The 22,281-nt window shown below is 36.2% G+C and overlaps 1 protein-coding gene across 2 annotated transcripts in view; it reads right to left on the reverse strand.

Annotated features, from left to right (window-relative positions):
* LOC145268711 (argininosuccinate synthase-like) overlaps window positions 1-22,281 on the reverse strand; it is a 93,938-nt gene that overhangs the window by 11,575 nt on the left and 60,082 nt on the right. For both annotated transcript variants that reach the window (XM_080124251.1, XM_080124252.1), the window contains exons 6-12: window positions 12,122-12,196; window positions 11,807-11,877; window positions 9,886-10,007; window positions 8,541-8,625; window positions 5,311-5,375; window positions 4,363-4,436; window positions 820-877 (exon numbers count right to left, since the gene is read on the reverse strand). In XM_080124251.1, coding sequence (XP_079980377.1) covers window positions 820-877; window positions 4,363-4,436; window positions 5,311-5,375; window positions 8,541-8,625; window positions 9,886-10,007; window positions 11,807-11,877; window positions 12,122-12,196 — 550 coding nt within the window. The remainder of the gene's footprint in view (window positions 1-819; window positions 878-4,362; window positions 4,437-5,310; window positions 5,376-8,540; window positions 8,626-9,885; window positions 10,008-11,806; window positions 11,878-12,121; window positions 12,197-22,281) is intronic.

Below are 22,281 nucleotides of genomic sequence, written 5' to 3' on the forward strand. Positions count from 1 at the left end.
TGTTTTAAAAGTTTATTTAATGACTTTAACACGAGGGATCACTTTTAAATTATAATGTTCTATTAAATCGATACCCCACTTTTTTGTCAATCAGCAAAACTGTCCTTATTAAGCTATTTTTGTGGTGTAAAAAAAAAAAATAATTAAAAGAACATTATAATTTAAAAGTGATCCCTCACGTTAAAGGTTATTAAATAAACTTAAAAAAAATGTTTTTTCTGCTACTATGAAATTTAAGTCTGTTATCGGCGATAATAATTTTATAGCGGGGGGGGGGGGTAAAGCTCGTTAAGGTCCGCCGGTAATATAAACTGCAGAAGTTCCAAACATCTTTTTACAAAACCGATATGCACATTGGTTAACGTTGCAACTGATATTCCACATACATAAGCAGTGTGTGTGTGTGTGTGTGTGTGTGTGTGTGTGTGTATATATATATATATATATATATATATATACGTTTTATTTTTTATTACCGTATCTTTCTGTTAAGTTACATTATTCTTTCGGCTACACGGCCGTTTTTTTGGCCGTCTGTATGTCCTCAGTAGCCGAAACAATAATGTAACTTAACAGAAAGATAAGGTAATAATAAAAAAAATAAAACGCATTTTTGCTGTACAACAGTATTGAGCACTTTCTTCAGTTTTTATTAATTACCATCTCCACTAAATATATATATATATATATATATATGGTGTGGTTTTTGTAGAGTTGATTTAACTTAAAATAGTGCGTCTTGACTTCAGCATTAGTGCGAGAAATGAACCCAGCTTTTACATTTATACCCCCCTTCACACAAATATGTCAGTACTTTACCTTGGTAAACTTGTTCCGCAAATTTGGTGTCCAATGTTCGCTTGATTTTACGCATCTCCTGAAAATGAACAATCCAGATCATTTACGAGAAATATTTGAAACAAAGAAAATAAATATTTTAGCCAAGTGATAATTTCTATAAAAAATAATATGGACATTTATATTTCACCCGCCAGTAAAAAAAAAAAAAAAAAAAAAAAAAAAAAATCCATTATAGCACATATTCATAGTTAAGGAAGACGTTGGAGTTTGCCAGAAACATTATTTCAGAAATATTTTAACAGCCATATGAAACTATCTGCCGATGAAGCTGTGGTCTTAAACTGAACACATAAAGTGACGGTCTTAAATTCAACACAAAGTGACGGTCTTAAATTCAACACATAAAGTGACAGTCTTAAATTCAACACATAAAGTGACAGTCTTAAATTCAACACAAATGAACTTGAAAAATGACAATCTTAAACTGAACTTGAAAAACAGCACTCTTAAACTAAACACGTAAAGTGACGGTCTTAAAATAAACCCCAAAATCGATACTCATAAACTAAACACAAAAGGCGACACTAAAACTTTTTTTTATTCCATTATCACCCAAAACAAGGCACAGTGCCACTTTGCGGTGAAGACATTATTACGTACTTCCGTGCCATGTCAAAATTAGTATAAATTCCAAAAATTACGAAAAATGATTCAGTAGATGGTGTGCTCGAAGTATTTTGAAATAAAAAATCAGCCACAATTTTTTTTTTTTAACATGGTGGTCACCACTTATCAAGGCCCAGAGGCCACTCGGGGATAAGTGTTATTGCTTGTACAGTAATCAATGGGACAATATCGTAGTAATCGTTAGTAATGGAGATCTGATAAAGTGTCTTACTTAAGGGGGCGGTTTATCAGGAATTTGTTTATGTTGGACTTGAAGTTGATGTCAGATGGGAATCAGAGCATTGATGATATAAAAAAAGAAACTTGGTTTTAGATGCATTAAAAGTAACCAGCCACTTCTTCCCCCATTATACCAAACGCGTAAGATCAGAGGAGAGAGAATCAGAGAAAACTTTGTCATTTATGGCCTTTGATGTGTTACCATAGATGGTCGTGTCATTACATTACAGCATGTTTTAAAATGGCAGATCCTTAATTTACGTCAAGGGTTATCTCCCTTCTTTGTCATACTGAATTGGTCGCACAATGCTTCCACATTAAAACGTACGCTAAAGCCCGATAAATTCTATTTTTACTTGTAATTTTCCTACCGGATCATTTTTTATAATATTTTGGAATTTATACTAATTTCACCATGATACGTAAGTACGCAATAATGAGAAGGATGTTGTAATTTGCTTGAAGCATTGTGTGTAGTATGAGAGGAGTTGTGTTTGAAGGCTATATCAATGTAGTTTGTGGGAAACACCGTGGACACGAGTTAGTATATAAAAGAATAATGAAAATATTAGAAGGAATTTTTAATAATTTTCAATTATATTACATTTATTTATCAACATAATGTTTCGTACAAGGTGGTGGTGTTGACGCCTCTAATTTTCGAGAGTAGAATCTCTTCTTCAGGGTAGAAAATAGAAAGAAACATATACAACTGTTCGGCGAGACTTTCCTTTGTCTGTTTTATTTTATACTTATTTCCAGAAGTCAGTGTTGTAGACTGGCTGTCAAATCAATTTTCACGATACTAGTTGTGATGTATAAAGTATACACTTTAAGCGTAATAAACAAAAACTAATTTATATACATTTTTTTTTTACACGATGGTCACCACTTATCAAGGTCCGGAAGCCACTCAGGGATAAGGGTTATTGCAAGTACAGTACGTTGGTGTGGAGATTTAATGAAGTATTTACTTAAGTGGGTGGTTCATTAGGAATTTGTTAACGTTGGACTTGAAGACATCCAAGTTGTAGTCAGGTGGGAAGCAGGCAGACGGAAGAGAGTTCCACAGGCGTGCAGTTCTAGGAAAGAAGCTTTGTTCATGGAATCCACGTTTTGATTTAGGCACAGATAAAGAGTGGGGGAAATTTTTCACAGTGGATTCAGCTAGATGGGTGTTTTTCGTGAAAGATTGGCAAGGGGGGACCAGAGATTGGAGTTCAGACGAGCACCTGCCATGGAAATAACGATAAAACAAGGATAGGCTCGCAACGTCTCTTCTGTGGGAGAGAGGTTGCAGGGTAGAAAAAAGGGCATCCTCCATTAAGCCACAAAGTCTATTTTGTACTCTGTCAAGGCAGGATAGGCTGTTTTTAGCAGCTCCTGCCCAAATATGGCAACAGTATTCCATCCTTGGACATACTTGGCTTTTATATAGATAGAGAATTGCGTCAGTAGTGAGATATCTTCTGGAGCAGTAGAAGGATCCCACCATCTTTCCAGCGACCTTGGCAACAGACTTGATGTACGTGTTCCATTTCAGATCAGGAGTAAAGGTCAAACCCAGAAGCTTGTCAAAACACGGGGCTTCTCCTAGACGAGAGCCATCCATTTCAATTGATGCCAGATGGGGATCAGAGCGTTGATGATGTAAAGATAGGAGTTTGGTTTTAGATGCATTAAAGGTAACCAGCCACGTCTTCCCCCACTGAACCACGCACTCGAGATCAGAGGAGAGAGAATCAGAGAGAACTTTGTCATTTACAGCCTTTGATGTGTTGCCGTAGATGGTCGTGTCATCAGCATAGATATCAACGAATGATTTAAGTATGTGTTTAGGGAGGTCATTGATGTAGATCAGGAAGAGAGTTGGGCCCAGGATTGACCCTTGAGGGACTCCAACATTAATACTGCAGGCCTCTGATTTTTGTCCATCGACTACTACTTTTATATAAAACATTATTAGACCCAAAGGCTGAAATTAAAAAAAAAATCATTTTTATGTTTTTTTTTTTTTTATCATTTTTTATTAGACTTAATGTGCACACCTTACACGTTTAAAATTTGGCCATTTTTAGGTTTGACAGTTTGGCTTTTTTAAGGCCAAATTTGGCCTTTTTTACGCTCTTACATAAAAAAAGCTACAATAATTCCTAACAATACTTAATATTCATGTTTTCACCTGAAATGCATTGATATCAATAATTTCCCTCACTCTTTATCTGTTCCTAAACCTAAACGTAGATTCCATGAACAAAGCTCCTTTCTTGGGACTGCACGCCTGTGGAACTCTGTTATCCTGATTTCCTACTGACTATAATATGGTCGTCTTCAAGTTCAACGTAAACAAGTTCTTGATGAGCCGTCCCCTTAAGTAATCCAATTTACCAAATTTACACTGCTTTCCAACTGACTACAATATGGTGGTCTTCAAGTCCAATGTGAACAAATTCTGGCTGAGCCATCCCCTTAAGTAATCCAATTTACTAAATTTACACTAATAACGATGACTACGACATGTTGTCTTTGACCACTGTACATACATTAACTCTTATCCTCGAGTGGTCTTTGGGCCTTGATAAGTGGTGACTCCTTTGTAAAAAAAAAATAAAATAAAAGGCATCAATATTTTGCTATAAAAAGAGTTGTACATACTCTGTCCATTGTAAATACTTCAATGTCGATGTGGGCTGCCAGCAGAATAGTACCGGCTGGGGTTTCATATACACCTGTGGATGAGAAAGAAAATAAACCCAAGAATTAAAAACATTAGCGGTTTTTAATTTCAGGCAATTAATCTTTGGTGTTTTATTTGCACGGCTTCCATGGAAAAATTTTTTAAATGTTTGTTTCTCTCGGCTCGAAAAACGGGACGCCATTTGTCATTGTTCGACTCTGTTTTGTTTGCTGTTTGACCTGTTGCCCCTGCCTCAACTCTGGGGATGGTTCTGTTTCACAGATCTGGTTTATTAAAAACTTCATAAGAAAGGATTTGAGTAACAGTTAAAAAATTTAAAAAAAAAAAAACTGTTTCATATTTAGGTGTGAAAACTGTTTCATATTTAGGTGGGTTTTGTGACAGTTTAGACGGTTAGGAACAGTTTGCGGATGGTCTTAAGTTTGTGACGGTGGACGATAGTGACAGCCGATTGCAGGTTGTGGCTTGGATAAGATAGGAAAAACTTTAGGAGGTAGTGATGACGGAAATGAATTGAACAATCAATGACTAAGAAGTCTCGACAGACTTTTTCCGCGAATGTGTCACACATGTACACAAAGCCCGACTGACATCCACACAATGTGTTTTCTATGCTTTCTTCTGTTTTTTTTTAATTTTCTTACAAACTCATGTGCCGCCTTGGCAGCTACCAATGAAAGAGGTGACAACATCTCCAGAAAAGAAGACAAAAATGACAACAGAGACAGTGTTCGAGGTCGTGGTTGTTGAGCAGGTAACATAAGTTCTTACATTTCGACGCTCACCTCTCTCCAAAATAAGCATCATTGTGTTTGAATTTTAAATCATCAATAATATGTATTCTCAAAAATTCAAAAACAAGAATTTCATTAAAAGTTAAAAAAAAAAGCTTAAAAAATAATTACCTCGCGATTTCATCCCGATAAAGCGGTTTTCAACCAAATCCACTCGTCCGATACCGTGTTTGCCCCTGGGGAAAACAACAACAAAAATAAAGAAATAAAAATCATCCATTTTTGCATTAACAAATTTATAATCACATATCTAATATATAAAATAAAGTCAGTTGGATTCTATAACCTCCATCCAACAAAATAAATATTTTATTCTGAATAGCCATTTCACTTTGTTAAACATTCATCCATGCTTGTGTTATGTTGATTAATCGGACTATTATTCTCATCTTGGGCACTGCAACCTGCGACCTTCTTCGGGTGTTGAGAATATGCTTCATTTCCTACTAAAGAAAAAGAGGGTTGACTCTGCATTACAAGAATTCAAACCGTTTGTTTGAGGGTGGGTCCGTAGATCGTAAAGAAGGTTCAATCTTCAGGGGTCACTAAGATATTTGTTAAAAGGTTTTCCTATGGCTCAATTTTTCAAGGTATTTATTCTGATTGTTAATATTAGTGAAAAAAAGTGTTTTATGAAACAAAGGATCGATACCCATGCATATTTTTGTTTAAAAAAAAACAAAAAAAAACATGGTGTAAGGGGGGGGGGTAACTCTAAGAAAAAAAGAGCTTTTTGTTATTGTGGAAGTTACCTTCCTTGGGATGGGCATATATCATGTTTTCTTTTTCTGTGATTTTGTAATTAGAGGCGTCCAAATGCAACTTAGATCTGTCATATGTGCTGTCTCTGTAAGTTTTCTGATCCGCCATCTTTCTTCTGCATCCAGTATTTTGACATCGTCCCACATTGGGGAATGCTTACTCCCTTTCTTCTACACATGTTCAGCTAGGGCTGATTTTTTTTTTGTTGATTTCTCTGCGTGTGACTGCTCTTCGGTGTTCTTCTAGTCTCACTTTGAGGGGGCAGCACGTTTCACGTTTGTAAAGTTTCCCACATTTACATGTAATCTCTTAAACACAGTTTTTTTGTCATGAGTTTTTCAGTCGGGGGTTTTACATGCATCAGGTATTTTTGGAGTGTTGAGTTGCTCTTAAACTCTGTCCTAATATCGTATTGACTGCATATTTTTTTTTTTTTTTCGGATAGGCCCTTTGAGTATGGTGTGCAGATCGTGGTGGGTTTTTGGGTGATGTCTCTTGGTGTTTGATCTGGATTTTCTGGAGCTGATGTCATGCTCTCTAGGTAGTTGTTTCGATGATGGCTTGTTCTTAGACCGCCTCCTCTTGACATGTAGTGTTGTTATTCCATATTGTCCTCCCCAAGATGAGAATAATAGTCTGCTTAATCAACATAACACAAGGTTTCACATCTCATCTCAAAAATTCAAAGTTCGTCCATGTTGTTAAGAAAAAAAATATAATTAAAGTTAATTCCTTCTAGAAAAAAAAATATCTGGTTAGATTTTCAGAAAGGATCTATGTTAAAAAAAAAAAAAAAAAAAAGGGGGGAGGCATATATCTCTATTTTTCCAATATAAACTTTTTATGAAAAAAAAAATCGCTCCAGACAAAGCATGAAGCTACGTGATGTAAGGAACTAAAAAATGAAAGGTTCTGTAAGCAGTTCGCATGCCAAAAAGTAAGGGGAGGTAAATAAAGTAACACTAAATATTTTTTTAGTAAATTTATAGTCATTCCCACGTTGCGGCACATCAGATGTTTCTCTACCAATCAATGAGGACTCAGACTTCATGGCTTGAACCTCATTTAAAAATGAATTGCTATTTGGATTTGACTTTGAAAAGCTGATAGACTTGATTTTATAAAATGCATAAAATTAAAATGTCATCTTCTATCATATAAATCTTACCTGTCTGTTTAAATGTATGTATGTATATATGTCAGGTCATGTCATATGCTACTGGTACCATGTAACCCAGTACTACCTGCCTCATGGTCGGGTCACCGGCGACTAAACTGGTTCCCCCACCAGACTTGTTTGGTGAGGAGGGCGGCTAGTCTCCCTGAAGGATTAAAAACAAGACCTTCCAAAGGGCGAATGAACTCTTTTTCTGGGTCAACGGCCAACTAGCACCGTGTATATTTGTGTGTGTGTGTATATGTGTATTGGGGTGGAGAGGGCTCTCGTAAGCCGTGGTGAAGGCAACCTTTCTAGGAGAAGCAAATCTCTGATTTAAAAAACCATAAAGCGGAAGACCATTACCCGCATTAAGCTGGTCTGCAGTTTAATTTGTTACTGGCTATCTTGCTCTTGCTTGTTGCTGGATCTTAACATTTTAAACCAAGAGAGAGACTTAGCTGTCGTACAAAGCTAAGACTCTGTAACATCATCTTTGTATAGATACTCCCTCAGGTATTTGGGCTCATGGATTTTAAATGTCTGAGGGAGTGGCACTCGTCTGACAAGACGTTGCAATCATCATGTATGTATGTATGTATGCCTGCCTAAAACTTTCAACAGGGGTGATGGATTTTCACAAGATCAGTATTATTTTGAAGCTCGATCATTCAGAAGAAAAATATCGAAAAATTGGCTAAAAACATTAATTCTTTCACCTTCAACATTTCTACAGGAAGGGGTTGCTTTTTTCGCTGATATCTTCGAAAGTCATCCACTCTTTTCAATTGACTAGCCTTAATTCAAACCTATATTACTTCCGGTTTGGCGATGGGTGCAACAGCAAAGACGTCACATTTTTTTGTTTCACATTCTTTTCCTTCTTCACGGAACGTGTTTGAGCCTGCTGCCACTTTTTTTTTTTTGTTTTTGCTCAACACACACCTCCAAACACCCGGGCAATGCCAGGCACCCAGGCTAGTATTGTAAAAATACTCCCTATCCTTTACTCGAGGAGAGCAAGGAGCGTTCTAAAAACATCCGTTTCCCATGACTCACCCTTTTTATTTATTTATTTTTTTTGTTAATTCTTTCCAGAAAATATTTTATGCTAATCAACATTTTTTCAAATGTCGCCATCTTCAAAATGGATAAACCATGTAATCTTTGATACAAACTTACTTCCCTCTGTTGGGAACAAATATTATGTTGGTGCAAAAATAATTTTTTTTTTTTTACACATATATATATATATATATATATATATATATATATATGATAAAAAACATTTTTTTTGCCCCAACCTAATAATACTATTTTGTAAAAAGACAGCATAGTTTAAAAAAAAAAGAAAATGAAAAAAAAAAAAAAAGAAACGCAGTGAAAAACTATAATATTTATTCAATTTAAAGTTTTTACTTACCCAACTTCGTTAAGGTAGAGAAAAAGCTCCAGCGGTTTTTCCTTAACGGTTCCAGTGGCCAAATTCTTTACAGCCACTGGTAGACCTACAAAACAAAACAAAAAAAAATAGATAAATAAAAATAAAATAAAAATAAAATCCAAACACTAGAAACCCTCTATTTTCCCAGCAGCAAGAATTGTGCTCCTACCCCACCACAAAGGTACTATGTAAATCCACCAATAAGAATTTTTCTAAATTTACAATTTACTCCAACGACCCTCACCTCTTGCCAAGATCCGCATTGTTTATATTTTGCAGCACCTATCCAGCAGCATCTTCGCATCGCAAATTCCATTATGCTTTGATCTTTCTCTGATCCATTAAAAATTATGCTGTATTATTATGACATAATCACGTCAACACGCTGGTTCTCATTAGATCACCAAAGTTAAGCAATGTTGAGCCTGGTTAAAAAACTTCCTCCCTTGGAGAAAGCTGGTTCGACCAGCCTAGAGTGAGTGTTGCTTCAGTTTGTTTCAGTATTAAAAATTACCCGTGAAACCCATCAACACTGTTCAGTCAGGATACCTCAGGCAAGAAGCAATAAACTTACTCCACTAAAAAAAGAGAAGGCAAGTCCTGAGAGAGTAGACCTTCTAGGATTACCTAGGATCAATACCACAGTTCAACAGATAAAAAACCACTGAAATGACACAGTTCCTGTTGGACTGATTGCCAACATCTGTACCTCAACTAGTATTTTTTTTTCTTACAAAGGAGTCACTATTTATCAAGACTCTTACTAAGGGTCAAGGGTCAAGAGTCAAGGAGTCCAAAGAAGTACACTGGCCTAAACTGTCTCGGTAGCTCTCACCAAAACCAACTGCTTGCTCTCCCACTCTTGCTCATCCTCCTCCTCTTGAGTTTCTTCACACTTGTCTAACTCTAACTTTTTGTTGCTGGTCATTGTTCAGCCACCCAGAGGAGACATAAAGATAAGATCCAACTGTTGTTCAGACTTTTTTTTCTCTCACAAAGACGATCTCAGCAACACTTTTTCCTCAAATAAAGCACTCTTTTAAACAAAAGGAATATCTCTTGGGTGGTCTGACTCTGGTCAGAGATATTTTCAACTCTGCACTACCCTCCTCTTCCTCTGGCTAAGCATCTATCTATAACTGCAATGTACGCTATTCATATGCACTAGCAAAGCACATATACCGACTATTGTGATAATGCAAAATGAGTTGAAGAGTGCTGAGAATCCGGAGAACACATGAAAAGCTACTGTCTTTTTTAATTAAACATGTCTAAAAGAAGGTTTGCTGCCCAGATATACTGTAGTAAAGAATAATGCACGCACCTTTCTTGAATGTGATTTCGAGTTTAAGGGGTGTATCCGGAGCCTTGTCGGGGTCTGTAGTCATGTTGTATATCCCTTCTGGGGCCTCTGTCCGAGGGTTTTCGAGAATTCCGCTCTCATAACTGAATGGCAATGAAAGAATTGAAAATAAAATAATAATAATAATAATAATAATAACAATAACAATAATAACAATAATAATTCTGATTTCGATGGGATTCATTTCCAAAGGATTTCCCTTAACCCCAGCTCCAAACCAGGAGCTTCAAAGATCAAGGGTTTTCCTAAGGATGCTGGTGGTACCTACAATAGCAGAGGTCTGAAGGCTGCCTAAAACATTGGGGATTCCTAGTTTTTTCAATTGTCCTTCCAGACGACTTGATACTGCTCCTAGCGTACCAACTACGGCAGAGATTATCTGGGTTTTAACCCTGTATATATGTCTTATCTCTAAGGCGAATGGAGCATAATGCTCCACTTCTCGTTCTCCTTCTCTCTCACATTCCTGTTCCAGGGTACTGAGAAGTCTACAATTTGCCAGTTTTTTGAGACCTTGTCAATGATGACCAAATCTGGACGATTATGTTCTAATTGCTTGGTCAGTAATAATAATAATAAATAATAATAATAATAATAATGAGTTATTATTATTATTATATTATCGACCAAGCAATTTGAACATAATAACAGTGATGATAATAGCAGCGATAAAAACTAAAATAAAGTGATAATAACGATGATTAGTAATAATAATAATTTTTTATAAAAAACTAAACTAAAAATTATAATTTAAAATAATTAAATAATTAATAATAACAATATATAATGTATTTATACTTAGTTTTTTTTTTAAGTGGGTGCAGGATGGGTAGGGGCCAAATACAACAAGGTTCAATAAAGAAAAAGAAAATGACAGCAACAACAATCGCTCCTGACAACGATCGAATGTACCAATAGAAAGTGCTTGAGAAGAATATGGTCGAACAACAACTTTTGGGTGCCATAATATACAACATGCCAGGCAAAATAAAAAAAGATTGCTCGGCGAATTGAAAAGATATCCAACAAAATCTGAAAAAGACATGCTTGTATAATGACTTGCTGCCAAAGTATACAAATATATATAAGTCACTTTGTGTGTGTGAGTAACTTTCTCCTAGGTTCTAAAACGGCTGACCCTATCTTTTGCAAATTTCACACAAAGTTAATTTATATTTCTGGCAGTGTTCTTAGATATGTTTTATACAGAATTTCATCCGATAAGTATCGAAAATCAAAAAAATCCAATCTTAAAAATAGATTTCCACTGTTATAGATAAAAAAGAATCATTATATTCTAGAGATATAGCTTAGCAGTAGAGCATTCGACTACAGATCAAATGATCTCCTGTTCAAGCCCTTAGTACTTCACAATTTTATTAATTTTTTTTTATTAATGAGTTCAATTTACGATAAAAGAAGAGGTACCATTTAAAATCGCTGCAAATCATTTCTTCTATAATAATGCATATGTAATCTGCATCAGTTAAAATATGTTAAACATATTATATGACCGGGTAATGCTGGACTGCCAGTTAGTATATATATATATATATATATATATATATATATATATATATATATATATATATATATATATTTATTCAGAATGTGAGAGAATATATGTGATTATTTCCACAGCCAGACAACGTCGCAGCTCACAAGAGCTAAGAATGGTAACAAACTGGAAGTCCAAGACTCGAGTTTCGCCCTCATTTGGACTCATCACTTTGGATGTGTCTAACTGATGAGCCCAAATGAAATTGGACTTCCGGTTTGTTGCCATTCTTAGCTCTTGTGAGCTGCGATGTTGTTTGGCTGTGGAAATAATTACACACACACACACACACACACACACACACACACACACAAACTCACTTACCTGATATGCATTAAATTTGCATCCATGCTCCAAGGATCTTTCTTTGTAGTTGGAACTGGAATTCCCTTTTTCTGAAAGAAAAAAGATGAGATGTTGAAAGCGAGGGAGAAAAAGAAGAAAGAGCAAACTGGATAGTGGGATGCTGATAGAACAAGATTGTGTTTTGTTCAACTTTGTTAATCCGTTTGTCATGTCTAAAATTGAAAGTTGAACTTAACAAGCCCCGTCATAGTGTCCATTGGACCAATCAAAAACCGTAGCCCTAAATCCCCAGCAAAACATAACACCATTTTGAAAACAAAAGTTTTGACCAACCTTTGCATATTCCATTAAATCGTCGCGTCCTTTAAATCGATTGTAAAATTCCGGTAATCTCCATGGAGTTATGACCTGAAAGAAATGAAAAAGAAAAAATAAAAATAAAAAATAACATTGTCAAAAATTTTTGTGTTTCGTAAAAATTTTTTGCTGTATTTTTTTTCCGATTTTTAGGTTGTTAATAACATTGCTTGATTACCAAAGTGTTATCTCCCTTGATATGATAAGCTGCCATCTTAAATTAAAAGAGCGCTAATATGCCGACCCTCTTTAATTCGCTACACCTTATCATAACAAAAGGTCCATACAAGCAGTTTCTGAGAAAAAGTATATCGGACACATTGCAATATTTTGGGTGTGTAATGGGGTAGTTATTTAATTGCCGCCCACCTCAGCATTATTTGGCACAAGGCCGGAAAGTGGGAACCCCGCAGGCTCCCCTAAAGGAGGGGCACTCCTGCAATTTTAAAAATTGCCTGAGTAACCCCGTCGGCATTCCCCGGTCGGGGTGCCTCAGGCAGCAAGCAATAAACTTGCCCCACCGGAAAGCCCGGTGGCAAGGCCTGGGAGGGTGTACCTCCTAGGTATTACCCAGGCGGTGTACCTCAGTCCAACAGGTGCTAGGCCGGTTCCCGGCCCCTCACCTGTTGGGCTGAGTGTCAAGTGACGAATCCTTGACTTGTACTACCCTGTCTCCCTGCAGCCGAAGCCGCTAGGAGACACATCCAATCATCACAAGAGTAGTAATGGCGTATATATTTAAATGCTGCCCACATCAGCATTATTTGGCACAAGGCCTGGAAAGTGGGAACCCAGCAGGCTCCCCTAAAGGAGGAGCACTCCTGCAATTTTAAAAATTGCCCGAGTAACCCCGTCGGCATTCCCCGGTCGGGGCGCCTCAGGCAGCAAGCAATAAACTTGCCCCACCGGAAAGCCCGGTGGCATGGCCTGGGAAGGTGGACCTCCTAGGTATTACCCAGGCGGTGTAACTCAGTCTAACAGGTGCTGGGCCGGTTCCCGGCCCCTCACCTGTTGGGCTGAGTGTCTAGTGACGAATCCTTGACTGGTACTAGCCTGTCTCCCTGCAGCCGAAGCCGCTAGGAGACATCCCATCACACCGGAGTGGTAATGGGGTATGATCCCACACAATCGGACGATTCTATTTATAAACGATGCTGCTAGGAACTGACGAATCGAATTAATTCACGTTCTGCTACCAACCAATCAGAAACCAGAATTGCTCCATAAATATTAAACCTTTTCTGTAGCAATGTTCTTTCCGTCTCGACATGGTAAGAATATTTTGCTCTGTGGAACTGTCTACTGCAAACAGTCACCTCTCAAGACTGGTTTAGAACAATGAACCATCGGAAACTGTTCTGAAACTAAACATGGCTTACACTTCTAGAGACAAACAGATTAAGAGAAATATATATATATATATATATATATATATATATATAGCGAGGGGGCGGCTCTGCCTGGTCGTAAAATATGCTTAAAGATGATATTTTATTTTGTCCAGATTTCGTATATATTATTATAAAGTCATGATTTCAAAAGTAAAAAAAAAAAGTATTTGGGTGCTATCAAATAGAATCGAAACTAATGAAAAGAATATGCTGTTGTCCTAGCCCTAATTATCATAAAGTCGTGATTTCAAAAGTCAAAAAAATAGTATTTGGGTGCCATCAGCTAGAATCGAAACTGAAAACAAAGCTGCAGCATTCAAAGCTGGTGACGTTACCACTGTGTCAATGTGACATGCATATGAATTAATTAAAAACAAACTAAGATGAATGTACAAAATGTATAACAATTTTTTCCATTTTGATCCATTTTTGGACACGTAAAAAACTATTTTAACCAGCTAAAGACCCATAAAAACCCATGAAAGAATGGTCCATGACATTAGTTTGATTTCCAGTATATAGTAGTCGGGGGAGGGAGGGGGGCTTTGCCTGATCAATACGCTTAAACATAATATTTTTCATTTGTCTAGATTTCGTATATATTATATAGTCATTTTTTTAAATTTTTTTATTCAATTTTCACACCAAACAAGGCACAGTGCCACTTTGAAGCAGGGGGCTACTAACAGGGACTTAATTAGTGGGGTCATTATGAAGGGAGATGAGTAGAAAGAAGTTTGTTAACATTACACTTGAACTTCTGCATATCATTGCAGTTGGGAAAGCAGAATCCCGGAAGGGAGCTCCAAAGACCCGCAGTTCTGGGGAAGAAACTATTGGAGTAAAAGGCTTTCTTGCACCTAGGGATCTCTACTGTAAAGGGATGAGACTTAGTAGCTTGTCGGGTTTGTCGGGGGTAGTTACGTCGGGGAGGTACAAGTGTTTGCAGTTTGTCAGAGCATTCACCATTAAAGTACTTGTAGAACAGGCAGAGGGATGCAACATCTCGTCGATGGGATAGAGGCTGAAGCCTAGATGACAGTTCAGGACCTATCAGGTTGGCGACTCTCTTTTGAACCCTGTCCAGGAGCGAAAGACAAGCAGCAGATGCACCAGCCCAGATGTGACAACAGTACTCCATACATGGGCGAATGGTTGCCTTATAGAGGTATAGGATACTGTCAGGCGTAAGTAGTTTTCTAGCACGGTAGAGGGAGCCAACCTTCCTTGCAGCAGCCGTGGCAATGCTCTCAATGTATCCAGTTCATATTCCCTGTAAACGTAAGGCCGAGGAGTTTAAAAGAAGTACTTTCAGGCAATGTGTTCTTGGCCATTGCTATTGGTGGTAGAGAAGGTTTCTTGTAGTTATTGAAGGAAACAAGCTTAGTCTTAGCAGCATTGAATGTGACCAACCATTTTTGTCCCCATTTCACTACGGATTGGAAGTCATCCTCTAGTGTTTCTGCCATTTCCTTGGATATGTGTTCATTTGTTTTCCCCTCATATCTGTTATAGAGAGTGGTGTCATCGGCAAATATACCCATCTCCGAAACAATTTTATCAGGGAGGTCGTTTATGAATATCAGGAATAATAGAGGTCCAAGGATAAAGCATTTATGTCATATTGTTTGGATGTACGAGCGTCGAGGACAACTTTGATTTTCTATTACTTAAGAAGGATTTAATTACATTATGAATTCTTCCAGTGATTCCATATGATCTAATTTTCCTTAGAAGACCATCGTGCCATACCCTGTTAAAAGCTTTAGATATATCAAGGGCCACCGCTCTACCCTCCCCTGTTTTATCCAATGAACGATATATACGTTCAGAAAATGATTTCAAAATTAAAGTATTTGGGTGCCATCAGTTAGAATCGAAACCGAAACTATAGCATTCAAATCTGATGACAACTGTACCAACGTGACACGCATATGGATTGATTAAAAATTAAAAATAAACTAAGATGAATGTACAAAATGTAAAACGATTTTTTCAATTTTGACCCATTTTTTGACCCCTTTAAAAAACTATTTTAACCGACTAAAGACCCATAAAAGAAAGGTCCATAAAAAATCCAATCAATTGAGGCTCATAGCACCACTCTGCGACTTTTACTTTCGGCAGAAATAGAGTTTGAAAATATGGAGAGAGACATATAGCCTTTTATATATATATAGAGTTATTTAAAATTGTACAGAAGGTCAGAAAAACATTGGTACCATCGGTTTCAAGCCTAACATAAGGGGGGACCAGTTAATGGTATCAATGTTTTTTTTCTGACTTTCTGTACAATTTTAAATAAATAAATATTAAGCTCTTATATTGATAAAGGTTTTTCTTTGTAATCGAGCACTTTGTTGGAATTCTTTCCCCAAAAACAGTAAACAAATATATGTCACGTTGTGTGTGTGCGAGTTCCTTCCTCACAGGTTCCAAAACGGCTGAGCCTATCTTTTGCAAATTTCACACAAAGATAATTTATATGTCTGGCAGTGTTCTTAGATATGTTTTGTACAGAAATTCATCCGATAAGCATCAAAAATCGAAAAAAAAAATCCGATCTTAAAATAGGTTTTCTCTCTTATAAATAAAAAGAATAATTTGTACAGAGAATATATATATTTTTTTTATTACATTTTCATCCCAAACAAGGCACATTGCCACTTTGGTGTAGGGGGTTACTATCAGGGACAACAACTACTGGGGTACTATGTAGGGATTTGGGCAGCAAGATGTCGGTTCACATTACACTTGAACTTCTGCACATCAGTACAGTTGAGGAAGCAAGGACCTGGAATGGAATTCCAAAGTCTAGCGGTTCTGGGGAAGAAACTACTGGAGTAGAAAGATCTTTTACATCTAGGGATCTCTACAGTGTGGGGTGGGATTTAGCTGTCTGTCGGGTTTGTCGAGGGTGTTTAAGTCGTGGGGGCACAAGTACTTGCAGTTCGTCAGAGTATTCACCATTAAAATACTTCTAGAACAGGCAGAGGGATGCAACATTTTGTCGATGGGACAGAGGCTGAAGCTTAGATGCCAATTCAGAGCTTATCAGATTGGCGACTCTCCTTTGAACCTTGTCTAGGAGCGAAAGACTAGTAGCAGATGCACCAGCCCAAATATTACAGCAATATTCCATACATGGCCAAATGGTGGCCTTATAGAGGTACAGGGTACTTTTGGGTGTTAGTAGTTTTCTAGCACAGTAGAGAGAGCCTACCTTCTTCGCAGCAGCCCTGGCAATATGTTACACCGGCAAAATCTTAGCGAATCAATTTTTCTTTAAAAATAAAACATTTATTATAATCTGGAGATATAGCTTAGAGTATTTGACTACCACAGATCGAATTATGTGTGTGAATTGGAATCAGTAATTGTATCGGAATTGGAAAAAAAATTGGAATCGTCCCATTATTAATATATATATATATGTGTGTGTGTGTGTGTGTGAATCAGAATCGGTAATTGTATCGGAATTGAGAATTTAAAACAGAATCGGTAATTGTATCAGAATTGGAAAAAAAATTTGGAATCATCCCATTATATATATATATATATATATATATATATATATATATATATATATATGTATATATATAATATGTGTGTGTGAATCAGAATCAGTAATTGTATCAATTGGAAAAAAATTTGGAATCGTCCCATTATTAATATATATATATATATATATATATATATATATGGGAATATGTGTGTGTATCGGAATCAGGAATTTAAAACTGAATCGGTAATTGCATGAGAATTCAAAAAATTTTTTGAATCGTCCCAATCAATATATATATGTGTGTATGTGTGTGTGTGTGTGTCATTTATTTGCTTACCTTTGTTTGCGATACCTTTGTATGTTTGTATGCATATATGTCTGCCTATAAACTTTCGACAGCGACGACAGATTTTCACAAGATCGGTATCGTTTTGAAGCTCGACCCTTCAGACGACAAATATCGAAAAATTGGCCCAAAACATTAATTCCTTCACCCTCAACTGGGAACTTTCTACAAGGTGGGGGTCGCTTTTTTTTCGGCGATATTTTCGAAAGTCATCGCCTCTTTTCGATTGACTAGCTTTAAACTTCCAGTTTGGCGATGGACGCAACAGCAAAGATGCCATGTTTTTTTTTTCACATTCTTTTCCTCCTTTGTGATGTGGGTTCGAGCCTGCTCGCTTACTACCACTTTGTTTTTTTTTTTTTTTTTGCTCAACCAACACACATCTCCAAACACTCGGGCAAGTTTATACGAAAGAGCATTTTTACCTACAATAACAATGGGAATAATTTTAATAATGTGACCCCCACCCCCCTCCTCAGATTCCACACGTTAAAAATATACAGATCAGTAGCAAATCAAGTTTTAATGCATTTGTTATGAGTTATTTGTTGTCCCCTCCCCCCCGCTAATCTTTCAACATTAGCAATACCATATGATTATTTGTTATCTCCCTTGATATAACAAGCTGCCATCTTAAACTAAAAATGGCCCTAATATACTTTAGCTTTTTTTTTTTTACATGGAGGTCACCACTTATCAAAGCCCAGAAGCCACTCGGGTATAAGGGTTATTGCGTGTACAGTAATCAATCGGATAGTATCGTAGTAATCGTTAGTATTGGAGATTTGATAAAGTGTCTTACTTAAGGGGGCGATACATCAGGAATTTGTTTATGATGGACTTGAAGACATCCAAGTTGTAGTCAGGTGGGAAACAGGCAAACGGAAGAGAGTTCCACAGGCGTGCACTTCTAAGAAAGAAGCTTTGTTCATGGAATCTACGTTTTGATTTAGGCACAGATAAAAAGTGGGGGAAATTATTGATAGTAGTTTCAGCTAGACGAGTGTTTTTCATGAAAGATTGGCAAGGGAGGGGACCAGAGATTGGAACTCAGACGAGCACATGCCATGGAAATAATGATAAAACAAAGACAGGCTTGCAACGTCTCTTCTGTGGGAGAGAGGTTGCAGGGAAGAGAAAAGGGCATCCCCCACTAAGCCACAAAGTCTATTTTGTACTCTGTCAAGGCAGCAGTACTCTATCCTTGGACATAATTGGCTTTTATACAGATAGAGAATTGCATCAGTAGTGAGATATCTTCTGGAGCGGTAGAAGGATCCCACTATTCTCCCAGCAACCTTGACAACAGACTGATATATGTGTTCCGTTTCAGATCAGGAGTAAAAGTCAAACCCAGAAGCTTGTCAAAACATGGAGCCTCCCCAAGACGAGAGCCATCCATTTCAATTGATGCCAGATGGGGATCAGAGCGTTGATGATGTAAAGATAGAAGCTTGGTTTTTGCCTTCCTGGCAATTGGATACTTGGATCCGTATTTCTGGATATGACAGGGTTGCTAATGGAAATTTTCAAAACCCACAAGATTCGGAACAAGACCATCTCGAGATTTAAAATTTTCTTACTTTATATTAGAAGCTTTAGAATAGTATACCATTTTAATGTCATTCATCAGCTTGGTGCAAAAGTTTTTACCGGTTTTATAAGAGAGATTTTAAACCTTGACCTTTTTAAAAATGGAGGAGCCATTTTTAATTTTTTGTGTGCATCTTTAAGGTTAGAAAGTCAAATTGCTTTAATTTCTGTTTCAGCTACAAAATATTTTGTACATTTTTTTATTTTAATGCTTTTCTTCTTCTTTTTAAGTTTTTTGTTTTTTTCTTTCTTTATTTCTTTTTTTCTGATGCAAAAACATTTTTCTCTTTCATCACCAAAACAAGTTTTTTTTTCCTGATGCAAATTTTTTTTCTTTTCACTATTACAAACGTAAGTTATCATGTTGGGGCAAAAGTGTCTGCCAGTTTGTAGAAGAGGTATTTAAAACTATTGTAATTTTTTTTTTTTATGAATATTGTTAATACTAGGGATGGGCAAAAATGGACGAATAAAGATAGGGAGACCTAGTTTTGAAAGCCAATTCATCATTTTTTTGTAGTTTTTCCGACTACTTTTTGATTGTATTTGAAAGATTAGAGACTAATGTAAATTTCCTAAAGGAAAAAAATATTGGTAACTAAAAATTTTCGACCCAAACCGATGAAAAAGCTTGCCCTATCTCTGAATATCCTTTATGTAAAATTTCAAATATTTAGACAAGAAATTGTCTGAGTAATTTGGAAGAGACCGCAGAGGCAAAAACTTTGGCCCCTTTTTTGACCCCTTAACATTTATTGTTTTGGGCTCAAATCAATTTATTAAGTTAGATCCATGTCCAAGGAACCTATATCTAAAATTTCAAGTGTGTAGACCCCAAATTGTCGGAGGAGTTTGGTAGAGTTCTCAAAGGTCAAATCGTTGAACTTTGACCCCTTAATCGCAAAATTTCTGGCCGAAAATCAATCCTATCGATTTTCCCAAATCTCAGTACCCTGTATATCAAATTTCGAGTCTGTAGACTAAAAATTGATAGAGTTATTGCATAGGGAAATGTACACAGACACACACACACTTTCACTTTTATAAACACTACTATATTTGTTTTGTGTATTACTATTCATATTAAAAATCCTTTTTTCTATTTATTTAAAAAGAAAATACAACTTTGTTATATATAGGTCGTGGAATTGCATTCATCTGCAAAAGATCTAGTTAACTTGCATATTCTTTTAATTAATTCCCTATCAGTTTTTTTCGGTTTTCTTATGGGATGTTTATCTTAAATCAACTATTACGTGTAATTATATTCATGCAGATATCTTACATGATTTATACTTGCGTAATATTTGCGTAAAAAAGTTATAGTAAACACAAACCTCTTGCCATATATATTTATGTATGTGTATATATATTTGTTTAAAAATTCTGCCTATCAAACCGTCAGATTTTAGTCTACAGACATGAAGCTTAATATATAGGATATATGAACCCATGCGAAACTTTATATTTAGGTTTTAGCCGGGGAAAATCGGTACAAAAGTGTGAAAATTTAAAAAATGAAATTTGCCAGGTGAAGGTTGAACGACAGCATTACAAATATGCATCCATAACGTAATAGCTATTGGTTCATGTTTTAATTTTTAGCCTTGCAGCAAACATGTCTTCATAGCTCAGGCATTAACGTCAAAGGAAAAAGTAAATCGTGAGCTGAACGTTTTGGTTTCGATTCTCGGTGGTGACGCACGAGTCATTGTTTTTTTTTTTTAACTTTTAAAATCATTACTATATATTGGGTCCAATATAATAGCAAATATGAAATCTGCATTAATCAAAATATCATATTTAAGTGGATTTTAAAACCGAGCAATGCCGGGCGGCTTGCTAGTTATAAATAAAATAGTTATCCTTGGACAAGTTTCACTATATCTTGTGATACAGTGATATTATTGTGGCTTGGTAAGCAATAAAGTGCACGAGTTCTACACTTGCAAGGCTTTTTTTTTCATTATTACCTATATTTTACTTTCATTTGTATGATTGCTATTCGGGTTTGGATTATTGCTATTTCTAATGCTTATATTTTTGTTCTTATATTTATTAGCAGTTCAGCCCGGCTTTGCTTGGGCCCAATGTGCTGTTCATAACATTATGTGCATATGCATATATATATATATTAAAAAGTTTGACTCATGTCCAGGTAACCTACATCTAAAATTTCAGGTGTTTAGACACAAAATTGGCGGAGGAGTTTGATAGAGTCTGTAAAGGTCAACTCTTTCAACTTTAACTTACTGGCAGCCGAATTTTCACCCCAAAAACTTATTAAAAAGCTTGCTGCATGTCTGAATACACTTTATGTAAAATTTCAAATGTTTAGCCCCAAAATTGGCTGAATAGTTTGGTAGAGACCGCAAATGTCAAATCTTTGGAAATTTGACCCCTTGGCAGCCAATTTTTCAGCCCGAAACCGATAAAAAAGCTTGCGCTATGTCTAAATATACTTTATGTAAAATTTCAAATGTTTAGACCAGAAATTGTCTTTAATAATTTGGTAGAGATCGCAAAGGTAAAATCTTTAAACTTTGACCCCAATTTTGACCCCTTAACATTTATTGTTTTGAGCTCAAATCGAATTAAAAAGTTTGATCCATGTCCAAGTAACCTACATCTAAAATTTCAAGTGTTTAGAACCCAAATTGGTGGAGGAGTTTAGTAGAGTTTTGAAAGATCAAATCGTTGAACTTTGACTCTATAACAGCCAAATTTCTGGCCAAAAACTGATTAAAAAGATTTTCCCAAATCTGAAGTCTGTAGACTGAAAATTGACAGAGTAGTTTGGTAGGGAAATGTACGCACACAAAGGCAATTTCACTTTTATAGATATATAGATGTTATTTTTATTGTTGCTATGTTACAACAGACCCAAAACAGAATAGAAGAGAAAATAGAAGTCAACCGAACCTTGTCTGAATAAAGCCCAGTTATTAGCTGATGAAAACATAAATCCACTGGCGAGAATAGCAATAAGTCTGATTGGTTAGTTAAGCTAAGCAAGAAGGTCTCTTTGACGAAGCAAAGACTTTTGCAATCGAAATATTTTGCTTTTCATTTTTTAATAATATTTGCTGGATATACGCGATTAGAAATTTTGATATAACTTCAAATAATCTTGAATTATTTTTATTTTTTTAGACAAACTCTCATATCTATCAGTAAGCAACATCCAACTGCACGTCCAACTTTTTATTATCTATTTACTTGTAGATAACCTCTGGCTTTAAACGGCTTTTTGTTTTAAGAGTGAATGACCTTTGCCTATATTTGAAGTGACATTATCTTA

This window comes from Euprymna scolopes, chromosome 44 (genome assembly GCF_053919585.1).
Source record: "Euprymna scolopes isolate OS-2025 chromosome 44, ASM5391958v1, whole genome shotgun sequence".
NCBI classification, from domain to species: domain Eukaryota; kingdom Metazoa; phylum Mollusca; class Cephalopoda; order Sepiida; family Sepiolidae; genus Euprymna; species Euprymna scolopes.